At 38.7% G+C, this 26,487-nt stretch overlaps 1 protein-coding gene across 2 annotated transcripts in view; it reads right to left on the bottom strand.

Moving 5' to 3' along the window:
• The window catches only part of kcnj3a (potassium inwardly rectifying channel subfamily J member 3a), a 143,835-nt gene extending 123,210 nt beyond the window's left edge, over positions 1-20,625 (bottom strand). For both annotated transcript variants that reach the window (XM_061971535.1, XM_061971534.1), the window contains exons 1-2: positions 19,465-20,625; positions 3,027-3,243 (exon numbers count right to left, since the gene is read on the bottom strand). In XM_061971535.1, the coding sequence (XP_061827519.1) occupies positions 3,027-3,243; positions 19,465-20,145 (898 nt within the window). In that variant the 5' untranslated portion in view covers positions 20,146-20,625. The remainder of the gene's footprint in view (positions 1-3,026; positions 3,244-19,464) is intronic.
• Positions 20,626-26,487: the final 5,862 nt, after the last annotated feature.

Consider the following 26,487-nt stretch of genomic DNA (forward strand, 5'->3'; position numbering starts at 1 on the left):
CAACACTAAATTGGCCCTTGCGTGTGAATGTGAGTGTGAATGTTGTCTGTCTCTGTGTTGGCCCTGTGATGAGTTGGCGACTTGTCCAGGGTGTACCCCGCCTTCCGCCCGATTGTAGCTGAGATAGGCTCCAGCGCCCCCGCGACCCCGAAGGGAATAAGCGGTAGAAAATGGATGGATGGATGGATGGATGGATGGATTTTAATCGATTTAATCTATTAGTTGTTGCAGCCCTAATATATATATATATAAACACATTTGTATACGAACATATATATCACACATATATATATACACACAAACAGTATATATCTATGTATACGCATATATATGTATACATATATATATACACATATATATATATATATATATATATATATATATATATATATATATATATATATATATATATATATATATATATATATATATATATATATATATATTAGGGCTGTCAATTTTAACGCATCTAATTAATTTTTTTAAAATTATCGCGTTATCATAAATCAATCAAAATAAATCAAACCATTTATTATGACCACACGTAAACCCGGAAGTGTGCGCCTATTATTACATGGTGCAAAGATAAGTTATGAGAGGCAGCCAATTTCACTTCAAAACAAACTCCAATGGAACTTAAAATCAAACTGAGGTAATTTGTTGGCTTTACAGCGAAAAATATTTTCATCATTGGCGCACAACAAGTTTAAAATAGCGTCTTAAGGCAAAGTACATACAGGGTTTCCGCCGGGCATTCACAGCATTTAATGAATTATGCGAAAATTAACATCTTAAATGGAATTAAAAAGCATTGACTTTGATATCCAGATGCATTAAAAACAATGTTATACAATTGTAGGACTGCAATGATAGTAGTACAGGGTTTGTACACCTTTTCCATGGCCAAATTCAAGCACTTTTTAAGGACTTTCAAGATCAATTTTCCAGTTTTTCCAGTACCCTTCAAAAGGCAAAAACCAGTGTGAATCAATCCATAGCCTTGTTCTTTGAGGTCACCAAATGCTGTCTGTAGGAAAAATATGGAAAATCTGCTAAAACCTAAGCCTAACATTGAACCAGCAGTTATCATGAACTGAATGGGGCATAGAAAATGAAGCAGTGTTTCTGTAGACTATTCAATGTCATTGGTGTTTGAAAACTTGTCTCCATTTATGTTGTTTTTCACATTTCTTGTTCTTTTTCTTACTTACAGCACTCAATGACATGGAACAGCACGGATTGATTCACACTGTATTTGTGCTTGTAAACTGCATAATGTGATAATAATACACGCACCCTCAAAATATAATACCAGCAGCAGTAAAGTTTAGATCCATGAAGGAAAGAAGAAAGTGAATGAATGTTTATAACGGAATACATTTACATATGCATAAAAATGTGTTTTCTTTTGTATATTTTTTTTTAATGAATTAAGTAATGTTTATGACAACCTTTTTCCAAAACACAATATAGAATGCGAGATCCATCCATCCATTTTCTACCGCTTATTCCCTTTTGGGGTCGCGGGGGGCGCTGGAGCCTATCTCAGCTACAATCGGGCGGAAGATATAACAGGATAATACATACATTTACCATTTGTTTTCAAAACGCTTACAAAAAAGTGGGACCCCAAAAATGTACTGCGGGACCCCATTTTTTATGACTTGATGGGGTCCCTGGGACCCCATTTTGAAAATTCCTATCGCCAATACTGCTTACTGTCACCAAGTTTTAGGCAAATTAATGCCTTGCAGTTAAATAAAATGTTTAAAAACGCGCTTTCATTACATTCTGACAACAAAACTGCATTTGTGTCCAAATATTGGGGTATTTTCTTCAGCAAATTTCAAATATGCAAGCGAGTAATAATGAATCATGATTAATCACAGCACAAGAGTGGGATTAATTTGATTTTAAAAAATTAATTACTTGAAAGCCATACAATATATATATATATATATATATATATATATATATATATATATATATATATATATATATATATATATAAATTAGGGCTGCAACTAACGATTAATTTGATAATCGATTAATCTGTTGATTATTACTTCGATTAATCGATTAATAATCGGATAAAAACAGCATACTGGCACCATACTTATTTTGATTATTGTTTCTCAGCTGTTTGTACATGTTGCAGTTTATAAATAAAGGTTTATTAAAAAAATTAAAAAAATTTAAAAAATGCCTCTGCGCATGCGCATAGCATAGATCCAACAAATCGATGACTAAATGAATCGCCAACTATTTTTTATAATCGATTTTAATCGATTTAATCGATTAGTTGTTGCAGCCCTAATATATATTAAAAAAATAAAATAAAATAAAAAAAATAAAAAATTTAAAAAAAAAAAAAATATATATATATATATATATATATATATATATATATATATATATATATATATATATATATATATATATATATATATATATATATATATATGTATATATGTATAAAATTGTTTTCTGCCAGTATTGCTTCAGTTTTTGCACGATTCGGTCTTCACCTAGCCTGACGAAAACCCAAGTACCACAGTACACGACAGAGTAGAAAAACTAAATTACCAGTATAAAAACAATATTTTTTCAATCAATTTTGAAACGAGTAAAGTTGCAATGTTAATAGAACAATCATCATTTTCCATCACGATACCGACGCGATATACCGCTACATCGATATTCCCCCCACCCTCGAGTGACCACTTACAGAGCTCCATTTCATCACTCACTGGTGTTGAAACACATATGATGTTACTACTCACCAAAAATCAATGGGCTGTGATGTATAAAGGCTAACTGTTACTATTACGAGCTATGTTTGCCGCAGAAGCAGCGATCAATAAAACGCAATCAGGGGCTCAATAACGAGCCCATTTGGCTGTCAGCTGTTAACAGATGAAAAAGATCAATACCATTCATAACAGTCAGAAATAGATGCCACAAAACAAAAAATGCATGAGTGGGATTTGATTTGGGCACACTCAGCCCATTTCGAGGTCACTCACCTGTGGTCTCCACGATGCCCTCCAGTATCACCACGATTTCAAACTGCTCCGTTTGCATGGACCTCTGCGAGAGGTCGTAGAAGGGGCTTTTGGTGTCGATCACGTGGCAGATGGTGAGCGGCGACACCAGGAAGAGCTGGTCGGCTCCCGTGCTGAAACCTACGTCCAGCTCCAACTGGTCCAGCGGAAGGAACTCGCCTTCGGGGGTCTGACGAGACTGAGGGAGCATACGGGAACACATGTTAGAGGCCATGTGCCATGTGTCAGACAGGCAGTGTTGTGGCATTAAAAACAAAGTGCCATCCATCCATCCATTTTCTACCGCTTATTCCCTTCGGGGTCGCGGGGGGCGCTGGAGCCTATCTCAGCTACAATCGGGCGGAAGGCGGGGTACACCCTGGACAAGTCGCCACCTCATCGCAGAGCCAACACAGATAGACGGACAACATTCACACTCACATTCACACCCCAGACTACTCAGCAACTTCGTAATGTAATCTTAAAAATATTACAAAATGTTATAACAAAATTATTTTGACAACTGCTTAGGTCAGATTTGGCCGATTTAATTTTTTTTTTTTTTTAAATGGATAAGTAATGCAAATAATAATTAAAAACATGCTTAATAATAACATAAAATATTTATTAAAAATATGTTTAAAGATTTTTTAGGTATCATTGCAGTTTGGTTGATCATTTCTCTTAATTTAATAAGTGATGCTCTTTATCATGTTAATAATGATTATGATGACCACAATAAGTACAACATTTTCGGCAAGGTTCAAAATATTGAGCATTGTTAAAATTGGATTGAAGTGCTTCAAATAATGATAGAAAAAATCCTATTATTAACATAACATTTGTATGAAAACCTGTTGACAATTTTTTTGGTCCGTTCGATTCATCCATTTTCTACCGCTTGTCCCTTTTGGGGTCCAATTTGGTTAATTATTTCTTTAAAATGGATAAATAACACAATTTAAAACAAATATCCAAAATAATTTATCATTTGTTTTTATCATGTATTTCATTTATTGATATCATTTAAAATGTTTATTAGAAACTATTTTTAAATGTTTTAGGTCAGATTTGGTCGATTCTTTTTTTTTAAAGTGAATAGGAAACGTAAATAATAATAAAACATCATTCTTATTAATAACAAAATAGTCATGCAAAATATGTTTACAACTTTTTAGGTACCTTTCCAATTTGGTCAATTCGCTTTTTAATTGGATAATTTAAAATTTGAGTGAAATGATGCAAATAATAATAAAAAAAATGCTTATTGATAATGTAACATATGTATTTAAAAAAAAAAACCTTCTTTGGTACGTTCCAATGTGGTTTATTCTTTTTTTAAATTGGATAAGTGATGAAAATAATTAAAATGTTTATTAATAGTAGGGTTGTAAACAATAAATCGATGCGACCAGATATCAGGTTTGAGAAGTGACCGATTCGGCTACATCGGTACCAGCCCGTCTTAGTCGATATGATTCAGCTTTGATTCCTTAGGTTTATTGAGTGTAGACACAAAAAACGGTTATCGTGCCGAACTAGAAATCAGTTGACGGTTTTTGTCTTTAAAACAACACGAGAGCCAGTATTGTCTGTAAAAAAAATGTAGCCCTTGTTACGTAACTTACATATTTGGTGACATGAATAGTTGTAGATACAGGGACCGGGTATTGTGCAAGACTAGCAATCAGCAGTTTATCTTTAAAACAACGTGCGAGTCACGGCTGCCCACCAAATAATTACCCACAAGATACGTAACGTCAACCTCACGGACAGTCTCCGTGCTGTGCTGTCCTGTCCGTCAATATTGTAACATCCCAGGTAATGGAAGCTCAGATAGATTTCTAGTTTGTCTTCGTTTATTTCACAAAATGCAACATTCCCGTACAAAGGGCTCAATCTCTATGTGCTGCTCTCATTTCCGGCAACATTTAAACGAACTTTCACCTCCACAACACACGTTACTTTTCATTCTTGTCTCGGAGGTCCCGCCCCCCAGTCAAGCCGTTGCCGAGAACCCGCACTTGACTTGAATTGCGGAAAATAAATATATTTGACATATGACATGTGTTTGCCTTTTTACTTTATTTCGTATCTTTGGGGATATATGTTGTGTTTTACAAATGTGTAAACACTGGAAGCATGTCTGTGGGGGGAAGTGTAGTCAGCGCTGCCTATAGGAGGAAAAGTCACCGCCGCTGTCCATGGTACTGAGGACGAGCACCAGCGGGCAGGGGCGTAGCAGGTGCTGACGGCCAGACACAGCTGGCAGGTGATTAGATTTCACAGGTGGTACGTGTTAATTTAATCATCTGTTGTCTATAACAGTAAGCGGCCGGGAGCAGAGCAAGAGAGAGAATTGGGAGTGACGGCAACGTCACGACATGCCGAAAAACATTTTGGAAAGACCTTGTTAAAAACATTAAAACTTTGTTAAACCTGCACGCTTGGCTCTTGTGCCTGTCTACAGTGGAGCTGCTAGGAAGCGACTTCCACAATGTCATATTTATGGAATTATTTATACTTAAAGATGAATGTGCCTATGGCCGTTCTCATTTATTAGATTATTGTTATTTTCATGGCATTCAATTGATCCGACGTTTAGGCCTCTCGTCCGAGTAGTTTTCATCAGTTCATGCTCATAGACTTAGCTTGGAAATATCTAGTCTGAGTGCTTGGTGCCAAGGTCCTAACCATTTATCCTCTATGAGGAAGAGCGCATGCACAGGAAAGAATGGATGGTTCTTTTCCTCTTTGGTCCAGAGGACAGGACGTCCACAGTTTCCAAAAACAATTTGAAATGTGGACTCGTCAGACCACAGAACACTTTTCCACTTTGTATCAGTCCATCTTAAATGAGCTTAGGCCCAGCGAAGCCGACAGCGTTTCTGGGTGTCGTTGATAAACGGTTTTCGCCTTGCATAGGAGAGTTTTAACGTGCACTTACAGATATAGCGACCAACTGTAGTTACTAACAGTGGGTTTCTGAAGTGTTCCTGAGCCCATGTGGTGATATCCTTTACACACTGATGTCGCTTGTTGATGCAGTACAGCCTGAGGGATCGAAGGTCACGGGCTTAGCTGCTTACGTGCTGTGATTTCTCCAGATTCTCTGAACCCTTTGATGATATTACGGACCGTAGATGGTGAAATCCCTAAATTCCTTGCAATAGCTGCTTGAGAAAGGTTTTTCTTAAACTGTTCTACAATTTGCTCACGCATTTGTTGACAAAGTGGTGACTCTCGCCCCATCCTTGTTTGTGAATGACTGAGCATTTCATGGAATCTACTTTTATACCCAATCATGGCACCCACCTGTTCCCAATTTGCCTGTTCACCTGTGGGATGTTCCAAATAAGTGTTTGATGAGCATTCCTCAACTTTATCAGAATTTATTGCCACCTTTCCCAGCTTCTTTGTCACGTGTTACTGGCATCAAATTCTAAAGTTAATGATTATTTGCAAAAAAAACAAATATGTTGTCTTTGTAGCATATTCAACTGAATATGGGTTGAAAATTATTTGCAAATCATTGTATTCCATTTATATTTACATCTAACACAATTTCCCAACTCATATGGAAACGGGGTTTGTAGATTTTGTTGTCCAGAATCCAGGAAGATTTTGATGGGTGGTTCTTACTTAATTTTTCCACAGTGGCTCGTGTCAACTTTGTTAAAATGACTGCACTTTCGCGTTATTTATATTTGTTTCAGTGTATACCACTGTTTCTCTCTCAGTCCTTCTTTCGTAAATTAGATAGTCGGATTTTAGACTACGAGCGATGAGGTGGCGACTTGTCCAGGGTGTACCCCGCCTACCGCCCGAATGCAGCTGAGATAGACAATATATACAGAGCCCTAAATCGTCGGGAGGATTAGCTCAACCAAACTTTAGGTTTTACTCCTGGGCCACTAACATTAGAATTTTTCAATATTGGCTGCAATAAGAAGGATTTACCGTATTTTTCGGACTATAAGTCGCAGTTTTTTTCATAGTTTGGCCAGGCTCCAGTGCGATTTATATATGTTTTTTTCCTTCTTTATTATGCATTTTCGGCAGGTGCGACTTATACTCAGGTGCGACTTATACTCCGAAAAATACGGTAATTCCGCTCCGTTATGGCTGATGATAGAGGCAAACTCAACTAAACCAGTATCTTAGGGCTCTGGTTCACTCTCCCATCCACTCTTCTACTAACGCGTTTATGAAAATCTAATCGTAAAAACCTCATTCAGAATTTGGGTTCAGTTCAAGCGCTATTTTGGTTTACAGACTATTTCTAGTCTTGCACCCATCCCTGCTAATCATGCTTTCCTTCCCTCTCTTGTTGATGGTATTTTTTTTTAAAAGGTGGTCAAGTCGAGGGATCAATAACATTGAAGATGTACACATTGACAACACTTGTGCCTCTTTCCAGCAACTTTGTGATAAATGTTCGCTCCCTAATCAACACTTTTTTAGATATTTACAAATCCGCAGTTTTGTTTATAATACTTTTCCCAGGATTCCAAGCTTACCGCCTGACACAGTTTCAGATGCTTGTTAGACACCACTTTCGACTTTAAAAAGATCAATTACATGTAGAGATGTCCGATAATATCGTAAAGTAATGTAATATCGGAAATTATCGGTATCGTTTTTTTTAATTATCGGTATCGTTTTTTTTATTGTTTTTTTTTATTGTTTTTTATTTTTACTTACAATTAGTGCACCAACCCAAAAAACCTCCTTCCCCACTCATTCACACAAAAGGGTTGTTTCTTTCTGTTATTAATAGTCTGGTTCCTACATTATATATCAATATATATCAATACAGTCTGCAAGGGATACAGTCCGTAAGCACACATGATTGGTCCACTAATATTACTAACCTTTAACAGTTAATTTTACTAATTGTCATTAATTACCAGTTTCTATGTAACTGTTTTATATTGTTTTACTTTCTTTTTTATTCAAGAAAATGTTTTTAATTTATTTATCATCCATCCATCCATCCATTTTCTACCGCTTATTCCCTTCGGGGTCGCGGGGGGCGCTGGAGCCTATCTCAGCTACAATCGTATTTTATTTTATTAATTTTTATAAAAGTACCTTATCTTCACCATACCTGGTTGTCCAAATTAGGCATAATAATGTGTTAATTCCACGACTGTATATATCGGTTGATATCAACATCGGTTGATATCGGTATCGGTAATTAAAGAGTTGGACAATATCGGAATATCAGATATCGGCAAAAAGCCATTATCGGACATCCTTAATTACATGTATTTACATTCATTCTTTTAATTTACGCCCTCTCTGAATTCAATTAAGTCACATTGGGAGGATGATTTAGAAATGACCCTATCTGAGGATAGCTGGTCAGAGATATTAGGTAGAATTCTTAGGTCATCTATTTGTGCTAGACACAGCCTTATTCAATGCAATTTTGTATATATTGTTTTTCAAATCACCTGACATGTATACTGTGTATATGTACATAGTGTTTCCATTTTTTTAACGTAATTTTTTTTATATACATGTTACAGGTTATATATCTTTTAATATTGAATGTATCAAATGTGATGAATACTGTATGTAATGGACCACAATGGAAACAAGCCTTTTGGCTTTCTGTGCTATCCATTTGCCTTTTTAAAGCATTACCGTATTTTTCGGACTATAAGTCGCAGTTTTTTTCATAGTTTGGCCGGGGGTGCGACTTATACTCAGGAGCGACTTATGCGTGAAATTATTAACACATTATTGTAAAATATCAAATAATATTATTTGGCTTATTCACGTAAGAGACTAGACGTATAAGATTTCATGGGATTTAGCGATTAGGAGTGACAGATTGTTTGGTAAACGTATAGCATGTTCTATATGTTATAGTTATTTGAATGACTCTTACCATAATATGTTACGTTAACATACCAGGCACGTTCTCAGTTGGTTGTTTATGCGTCATATAGCCGGCTATTCTTTATTTATTTTAAATTGCCTTTCAAATGTCTATACTTGGTGTTGGGTTTTATCAAATAAATTTCCCCAAAAAATGAGACTTATACTCCAGTGCGACTTATATATGTTTTTTTCCTTCTTTATTATGCATTTTCGGCAGGTGCGACTTATACTCCGGTGCTACTTATACTCCGAAAAATACGGTACATGGATTAAATTCTTTAAGATGTCAATAAACTTCTCAATCAAACAAACAAAAGTTAATGCATCATACTTATTATACCAAGGTCCGGCTGTCTGAGATGTTTGACAGAATATCGGTATTATGTGATCGGTGCAACAGTCTCCAGCTAACTTGATACATACGTACGTATGTTTTGGCTTTGTCCATCCCTATGCAGTTATTAGACCATTTTTTAATACTTTGTCTTTGGTTTTAGGCGAAACGATCGAACCGAATCCTCTAAACCAGTGGTTCTTAACCTGGGTTCGATCGAACCCTAGGGGTTCGGTGAGTCGGCCTCAGGGGTTCGGCGTAGCCTCCGCCAAGGAGGTAAAGACACATCCGACTTATCGTGTAAATAAAAACTTCTCCCTATCAACGTATTATGGATACCCCCAAACAATGTTCCCTCTTATTTTCCATCTGACTTGCAGGTTGTTTGATTGATCGATTGAAACTTTTACTAGCAGATTGGGAAGAGAATACATTATATGAAACAGTACAGTTTACACAGTACAGTACATATTCCGTACAATTGACCACTAAATGGTAACACCCGAATACGTTTTTCAACTTGTTAAAGTCAGGGTCCACGTTAATAAATTCATGGTAATGTGTGTAAGGTGTGTAATTTGTTGTGAGTTCATGCACTGTGTTGGTTTTGTTCTTTGAACAAGGTGATGTTCATGCACGGTTAATTTTGTGCACCAGTAAAAAAAAACATAGAACTTTTTCTTGAATTTGAAAAAAAAAACATTTTATTTTTCACTAAAGAAGGGTTCGGTGAATGCACATATGAAACTGGTGGGGTTCGGTACCTCCAACAAGGTTAAAGGGGAACATTATCACAATTTCAGAAGGGTTAAAACCATTAAAAATCAGTTCCCAGTGGCTTATTTTATTTTGCGAAGTTTTTTTCAAAATTTTACCCATCACGCAATATCCCTAAAAAAAGCTTCAAAGTGCCTGATTTTAACCATCGTTATATACACCCGTCCATTTTCCTGTGACGTCACATAGTGATGCCAAACAAACATGGCGCATAGAACAGCAAGCTATAGCGACATTAGCTCGGATTCAGACTCGGATTTCAGCGGTTTAAGCGATTCAACAGATTACGCATGTATTGAAACGGATGGTTGTAGTGTGGAGGCAGGTAGCGAAAACGAAATTGAAGAAGAAACTGAAGCTATTGAGCCATATCGGTTTGAACCGTATGCAAGCGAAACCAACGAAAACGACACGACAGCCAGCGACACGGGAGAAAGCGAGGACGAATTCGGCGATCGCCTTCTAACCAACGATTGGTATGTGTTTGTTTGGCATTAAAGGAAACTAACAACTATGAACTAGGTTTACAGCATATGAAATACATTTGGCAACAACATGCACTTTGAGAGTGCAGACAGCCCAATTTTCATCAATTAATATATTCTGTAGACATACCCTCATCCGCTATCTTTTCCTGAAAGCTAATCTGTCCAGTTTTGGACTTGATGTCAGCAGGCCAGGGAAGCTAGGGTCGATATTCTTCTCTTGATCATCTTCGGTAGCATAAGGGACGGTGTGAGCCAAGACATCCAGGGGGTTTAGCTCGCTCGTCTGCGGGAACAAACTGCCGCCATTGCTTGCCGTGCTACCGAGGGCCTTTGTCCCTGAATTGCTCACACACTCCGGCAGATTCAATGGGGGTCTGGCGGCAGATTTCTTTGACTTTATCGTTGGAAATGCATCTGCTTTGAGTGTCGCAGGATATCCACACATTCTTGCCATCTCTGTCGTAGCATAGCTTTCGTCGGTAAAATGTGCGGAACAAACGCCCAATTTCTTGCCACTTTCGCATCTTTGGGCCACTGGTGCAACTTGAATCCGTCCCTGTTCGTGTTGTTACACCCTCCGACAACACTCCGACGAGGCATGATGTCTCCAAGATACGGAAAACAGTCGAAAAAATGGAAAATAACAGCTGATTTGACTCGTTGTTTGTAATGTGTTTGAGAAAATGGCGGATTGCTTCCCGATGTGACGTCACGTTGTGACGTCATCGCTACGAGAGCGAATAATAGAAAGGCGTTTAATTCGCCAAAATTCACCCATTTAGAGTTCGGAAATTGTTTAAAAAAATATATGGTCTTTTTTCTGCAACATTAAGGTATATATTGACGCTTACATAGGTCTGGTGATAATGTTCCCCTTTAAGAACCACTGCTCTAAACTGACTAATTGGGGTAGCAACGCAGTCGTCTACTCTTAGCAAATCCAAAAAGAATATTGTGGTTTCCTAAAATATGTAAAAGAGACTGATCTCAACTTTATTTCCGATTGAAAAGTAATTGAAAGGTAGATACTAGATAATTGATGAGCTTTTGATCTGCTTTTGTATATTGCTGCACTGTGATGGGGACATTCAGGAGAGCAGCTGTATGTGGCTTCATGTCAATATTTGCCTGTGCTTATTTGACTGATCCATGTTTGGGTTTCATGTTTGTGGAGAAAAAAAAAAAACATTTGTCATGCATTTAATTGTATTTCTGGATTGTATATGTCAAAAATCAAATTTAAAAAAAGTACAATTTATACCTGATCTAAAAAGAACAACATTATTAAAATTAGAATGTTGCTAAGAGTAAGATGCATTGACTAAGTGACACAAGTAAGAAAATAATAATAATAATGATGATCCAAAAACTTCTTGATGGGGTTCCAATTTGGTTTTATGATAGGTGATGCAAATAATTAAAAATACAAATAATAATGTCGTGTTTTCATAAAGCTCAAATACTTTAATATGTATTTATACATTCTACAAATAATAAAAACATTGTTTTAATTGATATACATGATAAAAAAGGGCATCTGGTCAGGATGTCGGGTACGTCCGACCGGTAGGAGGCCACGGGGAAGACCCAGGACACGTTGGAAAGACTATGTCTCCCGGCTGGCCTGGGAACGCCTCAGGGTCCCCCGGGAGAAGCTGGACAAAGTGGCTGGGGAGAGGAAAATCTGGGCTTCCCTGCTTAGGCTGCTGCCCCCGCAACCCGACCTCGGATATTCGGAAGAAGATGGATGGATGGACATGATAAATTATTTTCACAACCTTTTGGGAAAAATTTGGCTATTTTTATCTTTTTTTTAATTGGATGTAAGTGATGCAAATAAAACCATATGCTCAATAATGACACAATAGATTTATTGAAAACATAAAAAAATAGGTAGCGTTCCAACTTGGCTGATTGATTGATTTTTTAAAAATCAAATAAGTGATGCAAATAAAATTGGGGCCGTGTGGCGCTGATGATAGAGCAGCCGTGCCAGCAACTTGAGGGTTCCAGGTTTGATTCCAGCTTCACGGCCGTTGTGTCCTTGGGGGAGACACTTCACCCTAGCTCCTGATGGGTCATGGTTAGCGCCTTGCACGGCAGCTTCCACCATCAGTGTGTGAATGTCTATATGAATGGGTGAATGAGACGTACACTGAAAAAATATATAAAACGCAACACTTAGTTTTTTTTTTGCTCCCATTTTTTCATGAGTTGAACTCAAAGATCAAAAAGTTTTTACTATATTCACAAAATACCTATTCCTCTCAAATGTTCACAAATCTGTCTAAATCTGTGTTCTTCTTTGCCAAGATAATCCATCCCACCTCACAGGTGTGGCATATCAAGATGCTGATTAAACAGCATGATTATTGCACAGGTGTGCCTTCGGCTGCCCACGATAAAAGGCCACTCTGAAATGTGCAGTTTTATAACACAGCACAATGCCACAGATGTCGCAAATTTTGAGGGGGCGTGCAGTTGGCATGCTGACTGCAGGAATGTCCACCAGAGCTGTAGCCCCTGAATTGAATGTTCATTTCTCTACCATAAGCCGTCTCCAAAGGCGTTTCAGAGAATTTGGCAGTAGATCCAACCGGTCTTGCAACCGCAGACCGCGTGCAACCACACGAGCCCAGAACCTCCACATCGGCATGATGGACCGATGCACCACTTTCTTCTTTGGGGCAACAACAACCTAATGTAAGGGCTCGTGCAAAGACAACAGATCAAGCGTGTAACTTTCATTTTTAAGGAAACTTTTTTTTTTTTTCATTTTATAATTAGCCTATGGAGAGAGACTGCCGAGATATATGATGGAAATTTCCAAGCATTTAAAAAGTTAAAGTACCAATGATTGTCACGCGCACACTAGGCGTGGCAAAATAATTCTCTGCATTTGACCCAACACCCTTGATCACCCCTTGGGAGGTGAGGGGAGCAGTGGGCAGCAGCGGTGGCCGCGCCCGGGAATAAGTTTTGGTGATTTAACCCCCCAATTCCAACCTTTGATGCTGAGTGCCAAGCAGGGAGGTAATGAAGTGAAGTTAAAGTTAAAGTTAAAGTACCGATGATTGTCACACACACACTAGGTATGGTGAAATGTGTCCTCTGCATTTGACCCGTCCCCTTGTTCACTCCCTGGGAGGTGAGGGGAGCAGTGGGCAGCAACGGTGGCCGCGCCCGGGAATCATTTTTGGTGATTTAACCCCCAATTCCAACCCTTGATGCTGAGTGCCAAGCAGGGAGGTAATGGGTCCCATTTTTATAGTCTTTCATATGACTCGGCCGGGGTTTGAACTCACAACCTACCGTTCTCAGGGCAGACACTCTAACCACTATATTTAAATAGCGCTTTTTTTCTCTAGTGACTCAAAGCGCTTTACATAGTAAAACCTATTATTTACATATTTAAGCTACATCTAAACCTGTGTGGTTGGCACTGAAAGTAGGTGGGTAAAGCGTCTTGCCCAAGCACACAACGGCAGTGACTAGGATGGCGGAAGCGGTAATCGAACCTGGAACCCTCAAGTTGCTTGCACGGCCGCTCTATCAGCCGAGCCACGCCACCCCAACGGGTCTCATTTTTATAGTCTTTGGTATGGAGTTTGAACTCACAACCTACCGATCTCAGGGTGGACAAGCACTTCATCCAAAATCCAAGCATTGAAGTGAATTATTTTTATATTTATATAGCGCTTTACATAGTGAAGCCCAATATCTAAGTTACATGTAAACCAGTGTGGGTGGCACTGGGAGAAGGTGGGTAAAGCGTCTTGCCCAAGGACACAACGGCAGTGACTAGGATGGCGGAAGCGGGGATCAAACCTGGAACCCTCAAGTTGCTTGCACTGCCGCTCTATCAGCCGAGTCACGCCACCCCAACCGGTCCCATTTTTATAGTCTTTGGTATGACTCGGCCGGGGTTTGAACTCACGACCTACCGATCTCAGGAGGGACAAGCACTTCACCCAAAATCAATCCATCCATCCATTTTTCTACCGCTTGTCCCTTTTGGAGTCACGGGGGGTGCTGGAGCCTATCTCAGCTGCATTCGGGCAGAAGGCGGGGTACACCCTGGACAAGTCTCCACCTCATCGCAGGGTCAACACAGATAGACAGATTGAAGTGAATTATTTTTAGATTTATATAACGCTTTTCTCTAGTGACTCAAAGCGCTTTACATAGTGAAGCCAAATATCTAAGTTACATGTAAACCAGTGTGGGTGGCACTGGGAGCAGGTGGGTAAAGCATCTTGCCCGAGGACACAACGGCAGTGACTAGGATGGCGGAAGCGGGGATCGAACCTGGAGCCCTCAAGTTGCTGGCACGGCCGCTCCACCAACCGAGCTATACCGCCCCATTGTTCAAACCTTGAAAACACAACATTAAAATCCAAGCATTTTCAAGGTTTTTAAGCACCCGTACGAACCCTGAATGTTACTATTATTTTGTATTATTATTGCCATCAGATGTGGGGGTTTTTTTGTATTTTTGGTCCAATATGGCTCTTCCAACATTTTGGGTTGCCGACTAATATCGGCCGATAAATCCGTTAAAATGTAATATCGGAAATTATCGGTATCGTTTTTTTTATTATCGGTATCGTTTTTTTTTTGTTTGTTTGTTTTTTAATTAAATCAACATAAAAAACACAACATACACTTATAATTAGTACACCAACCCAAAAAAACTCCTTTCCACAAAAGGGTTGTTTCTTTCTGTGTGACTATCAGTGGTACTTTAACTTTAACGTTTTAACCTCACTGTCAGCAGTTCATTTATTTCATTTCCATTACGTCTTTTAAAAAAAAAATTTAAGAGTAAACGAGCCAGAGGTCGACCAGCTTTGAAACTGATTTTGTTAGATAGATTAATGAGAAACTAATTTGATTTTAAAGGGGAACATTATCACCAGACCTATGTAAGCGTCAATATATACCTTGATGTTGCAGAAAAAAGACCATATATTTTTTTAACCTATTTCCGAACTCTCACATCAGGAAGCAATCCGCCATTTTCTCAAACACCGAGTCAAATCAGCTGTTATTTTCCGTTTTTTCGACTGTTTTCCGTACCTTGGAGACATCATGCCTCGTCGGTGCGTTGTCGGAGGGTGTAACAACCCGAACAGGGACGGATTCAAGTTGCACCAGTGGCCCAAAGATGCGAAAGTGGCAAGAAATTGGACGTTTGTTCCGCACACTTTACCGACGAAAGCTATGCTACGACAGAGATGGCAAGAATGTGTGGATATCCTGCGACACTCAAAGCAGATGCATTTCCAACGATAAAGTCAAAGAAATCTGCCGCCAGACCCCCATTGAATATGCCGGAGTGTGTGAGCAATTCAGGGACAAAGGACCTCGGTAGCACGGCAAGCAATGGCGGCAGTTTGTACCCGCAGACGAGCGAGCTAAACACCCTGGATGTCTTGGCTCACTCCGTCCCTTAAACTGGACAGATCAGCTTTCAGGAAAAGAGCGCGGATGAGGGTATGTCTACAGAATATATTAATTGATGAAAATTGGGCTGTCTGCACTCTCAAAGTGCATATTTTTGCCAAATGTATTTCATATGCTGTAAACCTAGTTCATAGTTGTTAGTTTCCTTTACTGCCAAACAAACACATACCAATCGTTGGTTGGAAGGCGATCGCCGAATTCATCCTCGCTTTCTCCCGTGTCGCTGGCTGTCATGTCGTTTTCGTCGGTTTCGCTTGCATACGGTTCAAACCGATATGGCTCAACAGCTTCAGTTTCTTCTTCAATTTCGTTTTCGCTACCTGCCTCCACACTACAACCATTCGTTTCAATACATTCGTAATCTGTTGAATCGCTTAAGCCGCTGAAATCCGAGTCTGAATCCGAGCTAATGTCGCTATAGCTTGCTGTTCTTTCCACCATGTTTGTTTGTGTTGGCTTCACTATGTGACGTCACAGGAAAATGGACGGGTGTATATAACGATGGTTAAAATCAGGCACTTTGAAGCTTTTTTTAGGGATATTGCGTGATGGGTAAAATTTTGAAAAAAACTTCGAAAAATATAATAAGCCACTGGGAACTGATTTTTGATGGTTTAACCATTCTGAAATTGTGATAATGTTCCCCTTTTAAAAAAAATAAAAAAATAGGGCTGTCAAAAATAAAGAGTTAACCAGTGTGATTAATTACACAAAATGATTGTACTATCGCATCATAATTAGAGATGTCCGATAATATCGGCCTGCCAATATATGCGTTAAAATGTAATATCGTAAATTATCGGTATCGTCTTTTTTTATTATCGGTATCGTTCGTTTTTTTGTTTGTTTGTTTTTTTATTAAATCAACATAAAAAACACAAGATACACTTACAATTAGTGCACCAACCCCCAAAAAAACTCCCTCCCCCATTTACACTCATTCACACAAAAGGGTTGTTTCTTTCTGTGTGACTATCAGTGGTACTTTAACTTTAACTTTTTAACCTCACTGTCAGCAGTTCATTTATTTCATTTCCATTACGTCTTTTAAGATTTTTTTTTTTTTTAAGAGTAAACGAGCCAGAGGTCGACCAGCTTTGAAACTGATTTTGTTAGATGGATTAATGAGAAACTAATTTGATTTTTTTTTAAAATAGGGCTGTCAAAAATAAAGACTTAACCAGTGTGATTAATTACACAAAATTATTGTACTATTGCATCATAATTAGAGATGTCCGATAATATCGGCCTGCCGATATATGCGTTAAAACGTAATATCGGAAATTATCGGTATCGTCTTTTTTATTATCGGTATCGGTTTTTATTTTGTTTTTGTTTTTTCGTTTTTTTTATTAAATTAACATAAAAAACACAAGATACACTTACAATTAGTGCACCAACCCAAAAAAAACTCCCGCGCACTGATTTCGTTGGACAGATAAATGAGAAACTAATTTGATAAAAAAAAAATAAAAAAAAATAGGGCTGTCAAAAATAAAGACTTAACCAGTGTGATTATCCATCCATTTTCTACCGCGTATTCCCTTCGGGGTCGCGGGGGGCGCTGGAGCCTATCTCAGCTACAATCGGGCGGAAGGCGGGGTACACCCTGGACAAGTCGCCACCTCATCGCAGGGCCAACACAGATAGACAGACAACATTCACACTCACATTCACACACTAGGGCCAATTTAGTGTTGCCAATCAACTTATCCCCAGGTGCATGTCTTTGGAGGTGGGAGGAAGCCGGAGTACCCGGAGGGAACCCACGCAGTCACGGGGAGAACATGCAAACTCCACACAGAAAGATCCCGAGGCCGGGATTGAACTCACGACTACTCAGGACCTTCGTATTGTGAGGCAGACGCACTAACCCCTCTTCCACCGTGCTGCCCCCAGTGTGATTAATTTCACAAAATTATTGTACTATCGCATCATAATTAGAGATGTCCGATAATATCGGCCTGCCGATATATGCGTTAAAACGTAATATCGGAAATGATCGGTATCGTCTTTTTTATTATCGGTATCGGTTTTTTTTGTTTTGTTTTTTTTGTTTTTTTTATTAAATCAACATAAAAAACACAAGATACACTTACAATTAGTGCACCAACCCAAAAAACCTCCTTCCCCCATTTACACTCATTCACACAAAAGGGTTGTTTCTTTCTGTGTGACTATTAGTGGTACTTTTTAACCTCACTGTCAGCAGTTAATTTATTTAATTTCCATTACGTCTTTTAAGATTTTTTTTAACGAGTAAACGAGCCAGAGGTCGACCAGCTTTGAAACTGATTTTGTTAGATAGATTAATGAGAAACTAATTTGATTTAAAAATTAAATTAAAAAATAGGGCTGTCAAAAATAAAGAGTTAACCAGTGTGATTAATTACACAAAATTATTGTACTATCGCATCATAATTAGAGATGTCCGATAATATCGGCCTGCCGATACATGCGTTAAAATGTAATATCGGAAATTATCGGTATCGTCTTTTTTATTATCGGTATCGTTTTTGTTTTTTGTTTTTTCGTTTTTTTTATTAAATCAATATAAAAAACACAAGATACACTTACAATTAGTGCACCAACCCAAAAAAAACTCCCTCACCCATTTACGCTCATTCACACAAAAAGGTTGTTTCTTTGTGTTATTAATATTCTGGTTCCTACATTATATATCAATATATATCAATACAGTCTGCAAGGGATACATCTCTGTGCTGCTGACCCGTCTCCGCTCGGGATGGTTTCCTGCTGACCCCACTATGGACTGGACTCTTACTATTATGTTGGATCCACTATGGACTGTACTCTGACAATATTATGTCAGACCCACTCGACATCCATTGCATTCGGTCTACCCTAGAGGGGGGGTTACCCACATATGCGGTCCTCTCCAAGGTTTCTCATAGTCATTCACATTGACGTCCCACTGGGGTGAGTTTTTCCTTGCCCTTATGTGGGCTCTGTACCGAGGATGTCGTTGTGGCTTGTGCAGCCCTTTGAGACACTTGCGATTTAGGGCTATATAAATAAACATTGATTGATTGATTGAAGGGATACAGTCCGTAAGCACAAATTAATGTGCGTGCTGCTGGTCCACTAATAGTACTAACCTTTAACAGTTAATTTTACTCATTTTCATTAATTACTAGTTTCTATGTAACTGTTTTTGTATTGTTTTACTTTATTTTTTTATTCAAGAAAATGATTTCAATTTATTTAACTTATTTTATTTTATTTATTTATTTTTTAAAGTACCTTAGCTTCACCATACCTGGTTGTCCAAATGAGGGATAATAATGTGTTAATCCCACGACTGTATATATCGGTTGATATCGGTATGGGTAATTAAAGAGTTAGACAATATCGGAATATCGGCAAAAAGCCATTATCGGACATCCCTATTGCCCACCCCTGCCATAGACGGATGAAGTTGTGTGCAGTCAGTCCAACTTACTTTGAGCAGCTTGCAGCGGATCTGCGCGGAGACCATGTGGCTGTTGCGCAGGTTGCCCACCCGGAACATGAGCGTGAGCTTGCCGTCTCGCATGGAGATGGCGGCGTGCTCGCTGAACATGAGCGTCTCCGCCCGCTTCTTGGGCTGCGACATCTTGATGAACATGCAGCCGATGAGGAAGGCGTCGACGATGGAGCCCAGGATGGACTGGAAGAGGAAGAGGATGATGCCCTCGGGACATTTGTCCGTGATGTAGCGGTAGCCGTAGCCGATGGTGGCCTCGGTCTCGATGAAGAAGAGGAAGGCGGAGGGAAAGTTGTAGACGTTGGCCACGCACGGCGTGTACTTGTCGTTGTGCGCCCGGTAGAGGTCCCCGCGGATGTAGGCGATGCACCACCACATGGACGCCATGAAGAGCCAGGCCACCGTGTAGGTGAGGATGAAGATGAACAGGTTCCAGCGCCATTTCAGGTCCACCAGCGTGGTGAACAGGTCGGAGAGGTAGCGGCTGGTCTCGCCGCCCAGGTTGCCATGCTGCACGTTGCAGCGGCCGTTCTTGTCCACGAAGCGCTGCCTCTTGCGCTTCTTCTCCGCGGGCGCCTGCTTGTTGAAGCCGGAGCCGCTGGATGAGGTGGTCACTACCTGGTAATCGTCCCCGAATTTCTTTCGGAGTGCAGACATACTCCGGAAGAAACAAGATGCAGGGAGGAAAATAATAATGCTAAAAAAAAAATAAAATGAAAAAAATAAATTAAAAAAAAAAAAAAAAGTGCGCTGGTTTTCCCGCTCACTCTGTCCTCTTCCTCCACGCACGACTCTGGCGGCTGCACCCCTCAGCCATTAAACAACCGCCGGTGTGCGCCTACTTTGAAAAGCCCTACGAGAATTCAGAAAGTTGAAGCACGCAAGTTTAAATTCCATCATTATAGAAAAAAAAATGTTTCTCCCCACGGGCGGAGGGAAGCAGTGAGGAGTCTCTTCCGTGTCCGAGCAGCGATAAAGAAACATAAAAAAAAAAAAAAACGAGTTCCACTTTCACTTTCTTCCTTCAGGCAAACGACGACTGCCGGACCGTCACAATATCCGAGGATGCTGCCTCCCTTTTGGGGCTCCTTCTTTCCATCTGACTTCTGCTCAGCTGCGCGCTCGCTCCTGCGCACTCCTCGCTGCCAGTGATGCGTTCACTGTCTTCTGTTGGTGCCAACACTATGGAGGGGGTGAGGGAGGGAGGGTATGATTACAGCAGCATTTACACAACGTGATCATAACCATAGGCGCCGATCTACATTTATGCCAGTGGGTTTTTTGATTGATTGATTGATTGTTTGACACTTTTATTAGTAGATTGCACAGTACAGTAAATATTCCATACATCCATCCATCCATTTTTCTACCGCTTATTCCCTTTTGGGGTCGCGGGGGGCGCTGGAGCCTATCTCAGCTACAATCGGGCGGAAGGCGGGGTACACCCTGGACAAGTCGCAGGGCCAACACAGATAGACAGACAACATTCACACTCACATCCACACACTAGGGCCAATTTAGTGTTGCCAATCAACTTATCCTGTCTTTGGAAGTGGGAGGAAGCCGGAGTACCCGGAGGGAACCCACGCAGTCACGGGGAGAATATGCAAAATTGACCACTAAATGGTAACACCCGAATACGTTTTTTAACTTGTTTAAGTCGAGGTCCACGTTAATCAATTCATGGTGGGGTGCTCGGTGTGTGTGTATTAGTGTTGTCCCGATACCAATATTTTGGTAGCGGTACCAAAAGTATTGCGGTACTTTTCGGTACTTCTCTAAATAAAGGGGAACGCATTATTGTCTTTATTTTAACAAAAAAAATCTTAGGGTACATTAAACATATGGTTTTTTTGCAATTTTGTCCTTAAATAAAATAGTGAACATACAAGACAAGTTGTCTTTTAGTAGTAAGTAAACAAACAAAGGCTCCTAATTAGTCTGCTGACATATGCAGTAACATATTGTGTCATTTATCTACCTATTATTTTGTCAAAATTATTAAGGACAAGCGGTAGAAAATGAATTATCAATCTACTTGTTCATTTACTGTTAATATCTGCCTATCTTCTGTTTCAACATCTACACTTCTGTTAAAATGTAATAATCATGTATTCTTCTGTTGTTTGATACTTTACATTAGTTTTGGATGATACCTCAAATTTGGGTATCAATCCGATACCAATTAGTTACAGGATCATACATTGGTCATATTTAAAGTCCTCTTGTGTCCAGGGACATATTTCCTGAGTTTATAAACATATTATATATTTTTTTAAACGAAAGAAGATTTTGTGATGTTAAAAAATATCGTTGTAATCATAGTAGTATCGACTAGATACGTAGCATCCCGGAAGAGTTGGTGCTGCAGGGAATTCTGAGAATTTAATCTGTAGTGTTTATGTTGTGTTGCGGTGCAAATATTCTTCCAAAATGTGTTTGTCGTTGTTGTTTAGTGTGGTTTCACTATATGGCACATGTTTATGACAGTGTTGGCATTGTTCATACTGCCACCCTTAGTGTGACATGTATGGCTATTGACTAAGTATGGGCTTCATTCGCTTGTGCGCAGTGTGTTCTAAGTCATAATGATTGTGTCATTAGTTCATTACCGGGCACAATTAAATCTTACTTAGACTTTGTTAATGATAAACTATATGATTATAATATAAAACGGACCAAACTCTTCACAAAATTAACAACATCAACATTGATTTTTCAAAAGTTATTTAAAGAATGAAAGTCGCCATCAATCCCGCGTGGGTGCTCGGCATTGTCGGGATCGGTGCCGATGATCATAACGGAAAGTAATGTCGAAACGCCTTTTTATTGCAGTTTATTGCTGCCCTGGGAGGGGCCGCTTGGTAACAGGAGATACATTAGGGCTGTCAAAAAGAACAAGTTAACTCAGGGGTCGGCAACCCAAAATGTTGAAAGAGCCATATAGGACCAAAAATAAAAAAATCTGTCTGGAGTCGCAAAAAAGTTAAAAGCCTTATTCAAGTGTTATAATGAAGGAAACACATGATGTAAGTGTCTATATTACCTATATTATATTACACTGAAAAAAGTGACTTTTTGGTGCTGTAAACTCTATTAGAGTAACTGTCATAATTTATACCTAATATTTTTAACATTCAGTAAGAACTAGAGTTTTTTTAAGTAAAATTAAACATTTTATTAACGTAATACATGAATTATGGGGGAAGAGTAAGTTTTACTTATGTTTCCTCATACTATTTAAATGTTTAATAGTTGTACGTACATAAACCTAAAAATATTACATAAACTTTACTCTCAAAATCTAGTGTTTTGAAACGCATGCACGACGACGCATGCGCACAGCACAACAGGCTGCGGCCGTTAGGATCTCTTCACAGAGCACTGCAAGGTGTAGCGCCAGAAAGTCATTCCACAGGTAAGTTATTACGTTCTGTTTTAAATTTGTGATAATATACGTCTGCATGTAGTTTGACGCAAGATATGTAACTGCTCATAAGTTAATTAAGTTAAGTTAAGTAAGTAAGTAAGTTCGGTAAAAAAATTAGCATATAACGCTACATTGGTCCGTGCTGGCCTGTAGTGGGAGGGCTGCAGTTTTTCCTGATAAAAACTAAAGTTAACTAAATAAAGTTAGGATATTAAAAAACCAGCAACCTAACGGTATAACTTTTATCAACTGACGTCAACATAGTAGAACATGGTATTGTTCTCTGTAAAACTTTTGGCGGCGACACTGAAGTAACGTTAACGTTAGTGAATTAATGTTAATTAATGTGCTTTGGGAATGAGGGGGCGATACTGCTGAATGTTTGGGAGAAATGCCCAAGAATAGGTTTTTAAAACACACATTTACTGACAGAAGCGCCAGAGGTCTTTGAGAGCATCAGCTTGCGATTACAAAGAGACTTCGCTGGCAGTTTTCTTTCTTTTCTTTTTTTTGACAAGAAGCTAGTTATCGGTGTGAAGCCCACAGCAACATGTTTTTGTAATTCAATGAAAGAATGGATTGTTCATTACAACTTCTACTCGCAAATAAATCTGTCATGTGTTAATTGTTTAGACAAAACAAAATGTTCATTAATGTTTATGATGTAGTTTATTTCTTATTGAAATATTTTTCCATCAACAGGAAGCAAATCAGAACAGAACATTATTCTCATAATTCAGGCAAGTAGAAAATAATGTATGCATTATATTGCTTTGTTATTTTCCCTTATTCATCCATCATAATGTAATATTAAAATTGTGGCTGAATATTTTAGACCATTGTTTTAATACCACAAATTGTGTCTCTTCATTTTCAGGGTGCCCTTTGGAGGAGCCAGTGGACTTTGTGCAAGGGAGGTGCCGTGGGGATCAAGATGAGGCCACTCCTGGACAGACTGAGTCAGGTGTGCTTGTTTTGCTTGTTCATACAGTATGTTTTACAGGGAGCTGGACCTACTTTTTTTCTCACTCACAGACACATACAGTATACACATACAGGACAAGCCTCACACTTGGTAGATTCCATGCCCTTGCACGCTCTGGGTCCATGCACTTAAAACACGAGCAAATATATGCACTTGTGTTTTCACTTGACAGTTCATTGTGTATGTATAATGGTTATGTTCATGTTCTTAATCTGTTCACAGAAACAGAGCATTGAGATGAGGCGTGAAACCATTATCCGCAGCCTTATACTGTACCTTGGCGAGAAGGAAGAGGAACTTTTTGAAGACTGCTTGGTATAGCATTATTTTAATCATTTAAAAATATTGTTTAATGACACAGGTTAATTTAATGTTAAAGTTAAGAGGAAAGCAGACAAAGGAACATATATTCTTGTGTTCATTCTTCCCTGATAATGAAGTCACTTTGAATGATTCATGCAGTTCTATTATTTGTTTCTCAATAACATTCTTCTTTTTTGTTGTAAATTGTATGCAGGAGGACAGCCGGAGTGATGTCAGTAACCACATCCTCAAAATACTCGTCGTCCACGGTGCTGATGAGGATCCAGTTGATGTCTCCATCCTTGTGGAAGGCCATGAGATTTTGCCAGGGTGCAACAGTACTGCGAAAGCTTGCTCACTGCTCATGGGACTGATTTATGCCCTGAACTTGGCATACCCTCCCACTTTGCGCTACACTTTTGAAGTCTTCCAAAAACTCATGCTGGAGCTGGATGGATTCAAACTGTCCCCAAAAGTAAACACCTTGAAGTTGAAGTTGCTTTCCTAAATGCATGTCATGACTTTGTCATCCTAGAGGAGGAAATTGACATCATTTATGGACCCTTGTTGAGGACGTAGCATCATGCATGGACTCTTGTGAAGAAATGTCAAGAATTAGCACTGAGTTCCAGTTCATCTTGGTTTACTAGTGGGTTGCCTGTCATAAATGTTTTTCATTTTTTGTCAAATAAGGTATCTGTTAATTACAGTAAAGATTGTATTATTCAACAAGAATGGTTAGACACCTTAAGCTGTTTATTTTTAGTTGATTTTATTTCATTAATGTTTTAATTGCATACTTAAAAGTGCACTAGTCAGAGGACTGGTTTAAATGTTGAAATTGCACTTTTTCATTGTAGTTTGTAAGATTTTAATTGCATATTTGAGAAGTGACTGTTACCAGATCTATGTTGGATTTGGTGTATAATGTGTAATACTGTGTATTTGTTGTTTACCAGTCATACCAACCTTTGGATATTTTCTTTAAAAAATATACTATTACTACTATTTACTTTGAATACCTTTTGCTGGAGATACATCTTTAATTTACTGTTAGTACAAATTCTAATGCAGTACAATATAATGCACTTTTACTATTAACGCAGTACTTGTACAGTACATTCTGTTTCCCCCCCCATTTAAATAGGGGTATACATAATCCATACACCACTGCTCAAAGTTTAAGAGGCGGTTTCTGTCCTGACCCTCTCCCAGAAGTTGTTGAGTATTATATTTCTGCAATGAATATAGAAACTCTGTTTCAGAGGTTTGTAAGATTGAACTAAAAAGAAACTGTTTAATTGCATTGTAATTTAGTTGTGTGATATGTGATACATATATATTAAATGCATAGAGTATTGGTTAAATTTATTTGGTAACATTTATCAAAAGAAAACTGGCAATGATTACCTAATTTTAGTGAGTAATGTAAAGTAATGCAACCAAGTAAATTAAAATGTCAAGCACAAGAAAATAATTAAAATCTACTGAATTACTTCATAACAGCAAATACTACAGATATATAAAATTTACTTAAAATTTTGAGTAAAATGATGTTCCTGCCGATGAAAAACAAGTAGACTTTACTTAATTTGTTTAAATAAATATAACTTAAAACTTGGATGTAATTAAGTAACTGTTACTTAATATCTTCACAACTGTTATGTTATATGGTAAATAGAATTTACTTGATACTGGCAAGTGAGTGTTACTTGATATTGCAGCATTCAATTTTACTTAAATCATTTGCGTGCAAATACTTACAATAATTTTTTTAAGTAAATCTTATGAGTTATTTTTTTCAGTGTAGGCTGAATGAGCAGGTATCGGACACTTCGGTCTCCTTTGGACGCGTCCTCGCTCATATATGCGGACTGGACACTGGCCGAGAGTTGGAGGGTGGCCGAGGGTGGAGTCGGCTCTCTTGGTTGCTTTGTTGGGTCTGCTCCTGCTCCATGCTCCCCCCAAACCCAGCAGACGATGACATGGAACACCGCAGAGGCCACCACAGTGTATTTTTATTTATTTAATTTATTTTTTTGTTGTTGTTTTACTTTTGAGGCTGTGTGTAGAAGTGGCTGGTTGCATCAGCTCTGCTCTTTTAATGTATTTAATGTCCTTTGTGTTCTTTGATGTTTCCCTCTTACACACATGATTATGTGTGCTATGGCTATGAGTTTTTTTCCCTTGGCCTCAGTCTAGACCCCCTCTCCAGGGGCCCAGGCTTAACCTGCATTTTTTTTCTCACCCCCCATAGCACACGGATGGATCCCATATTCCA

This window comes from Nerophis lumbriciformis, linkage group LG13, assembly GCF_033978685.3.
Source record: "Nerophis lumbriciformis linkage group LG13, RoL_Nlum_v2.1, whole genome shotgun sequence".
NCBI classification, from domain to species: domain Eukaryota; kingdom Metazoa; phylum Chordata; class Actinopteri; order Syngnathiformes; family Syngnathidae; genus Nerophis; species Nerophis lumbriciformis.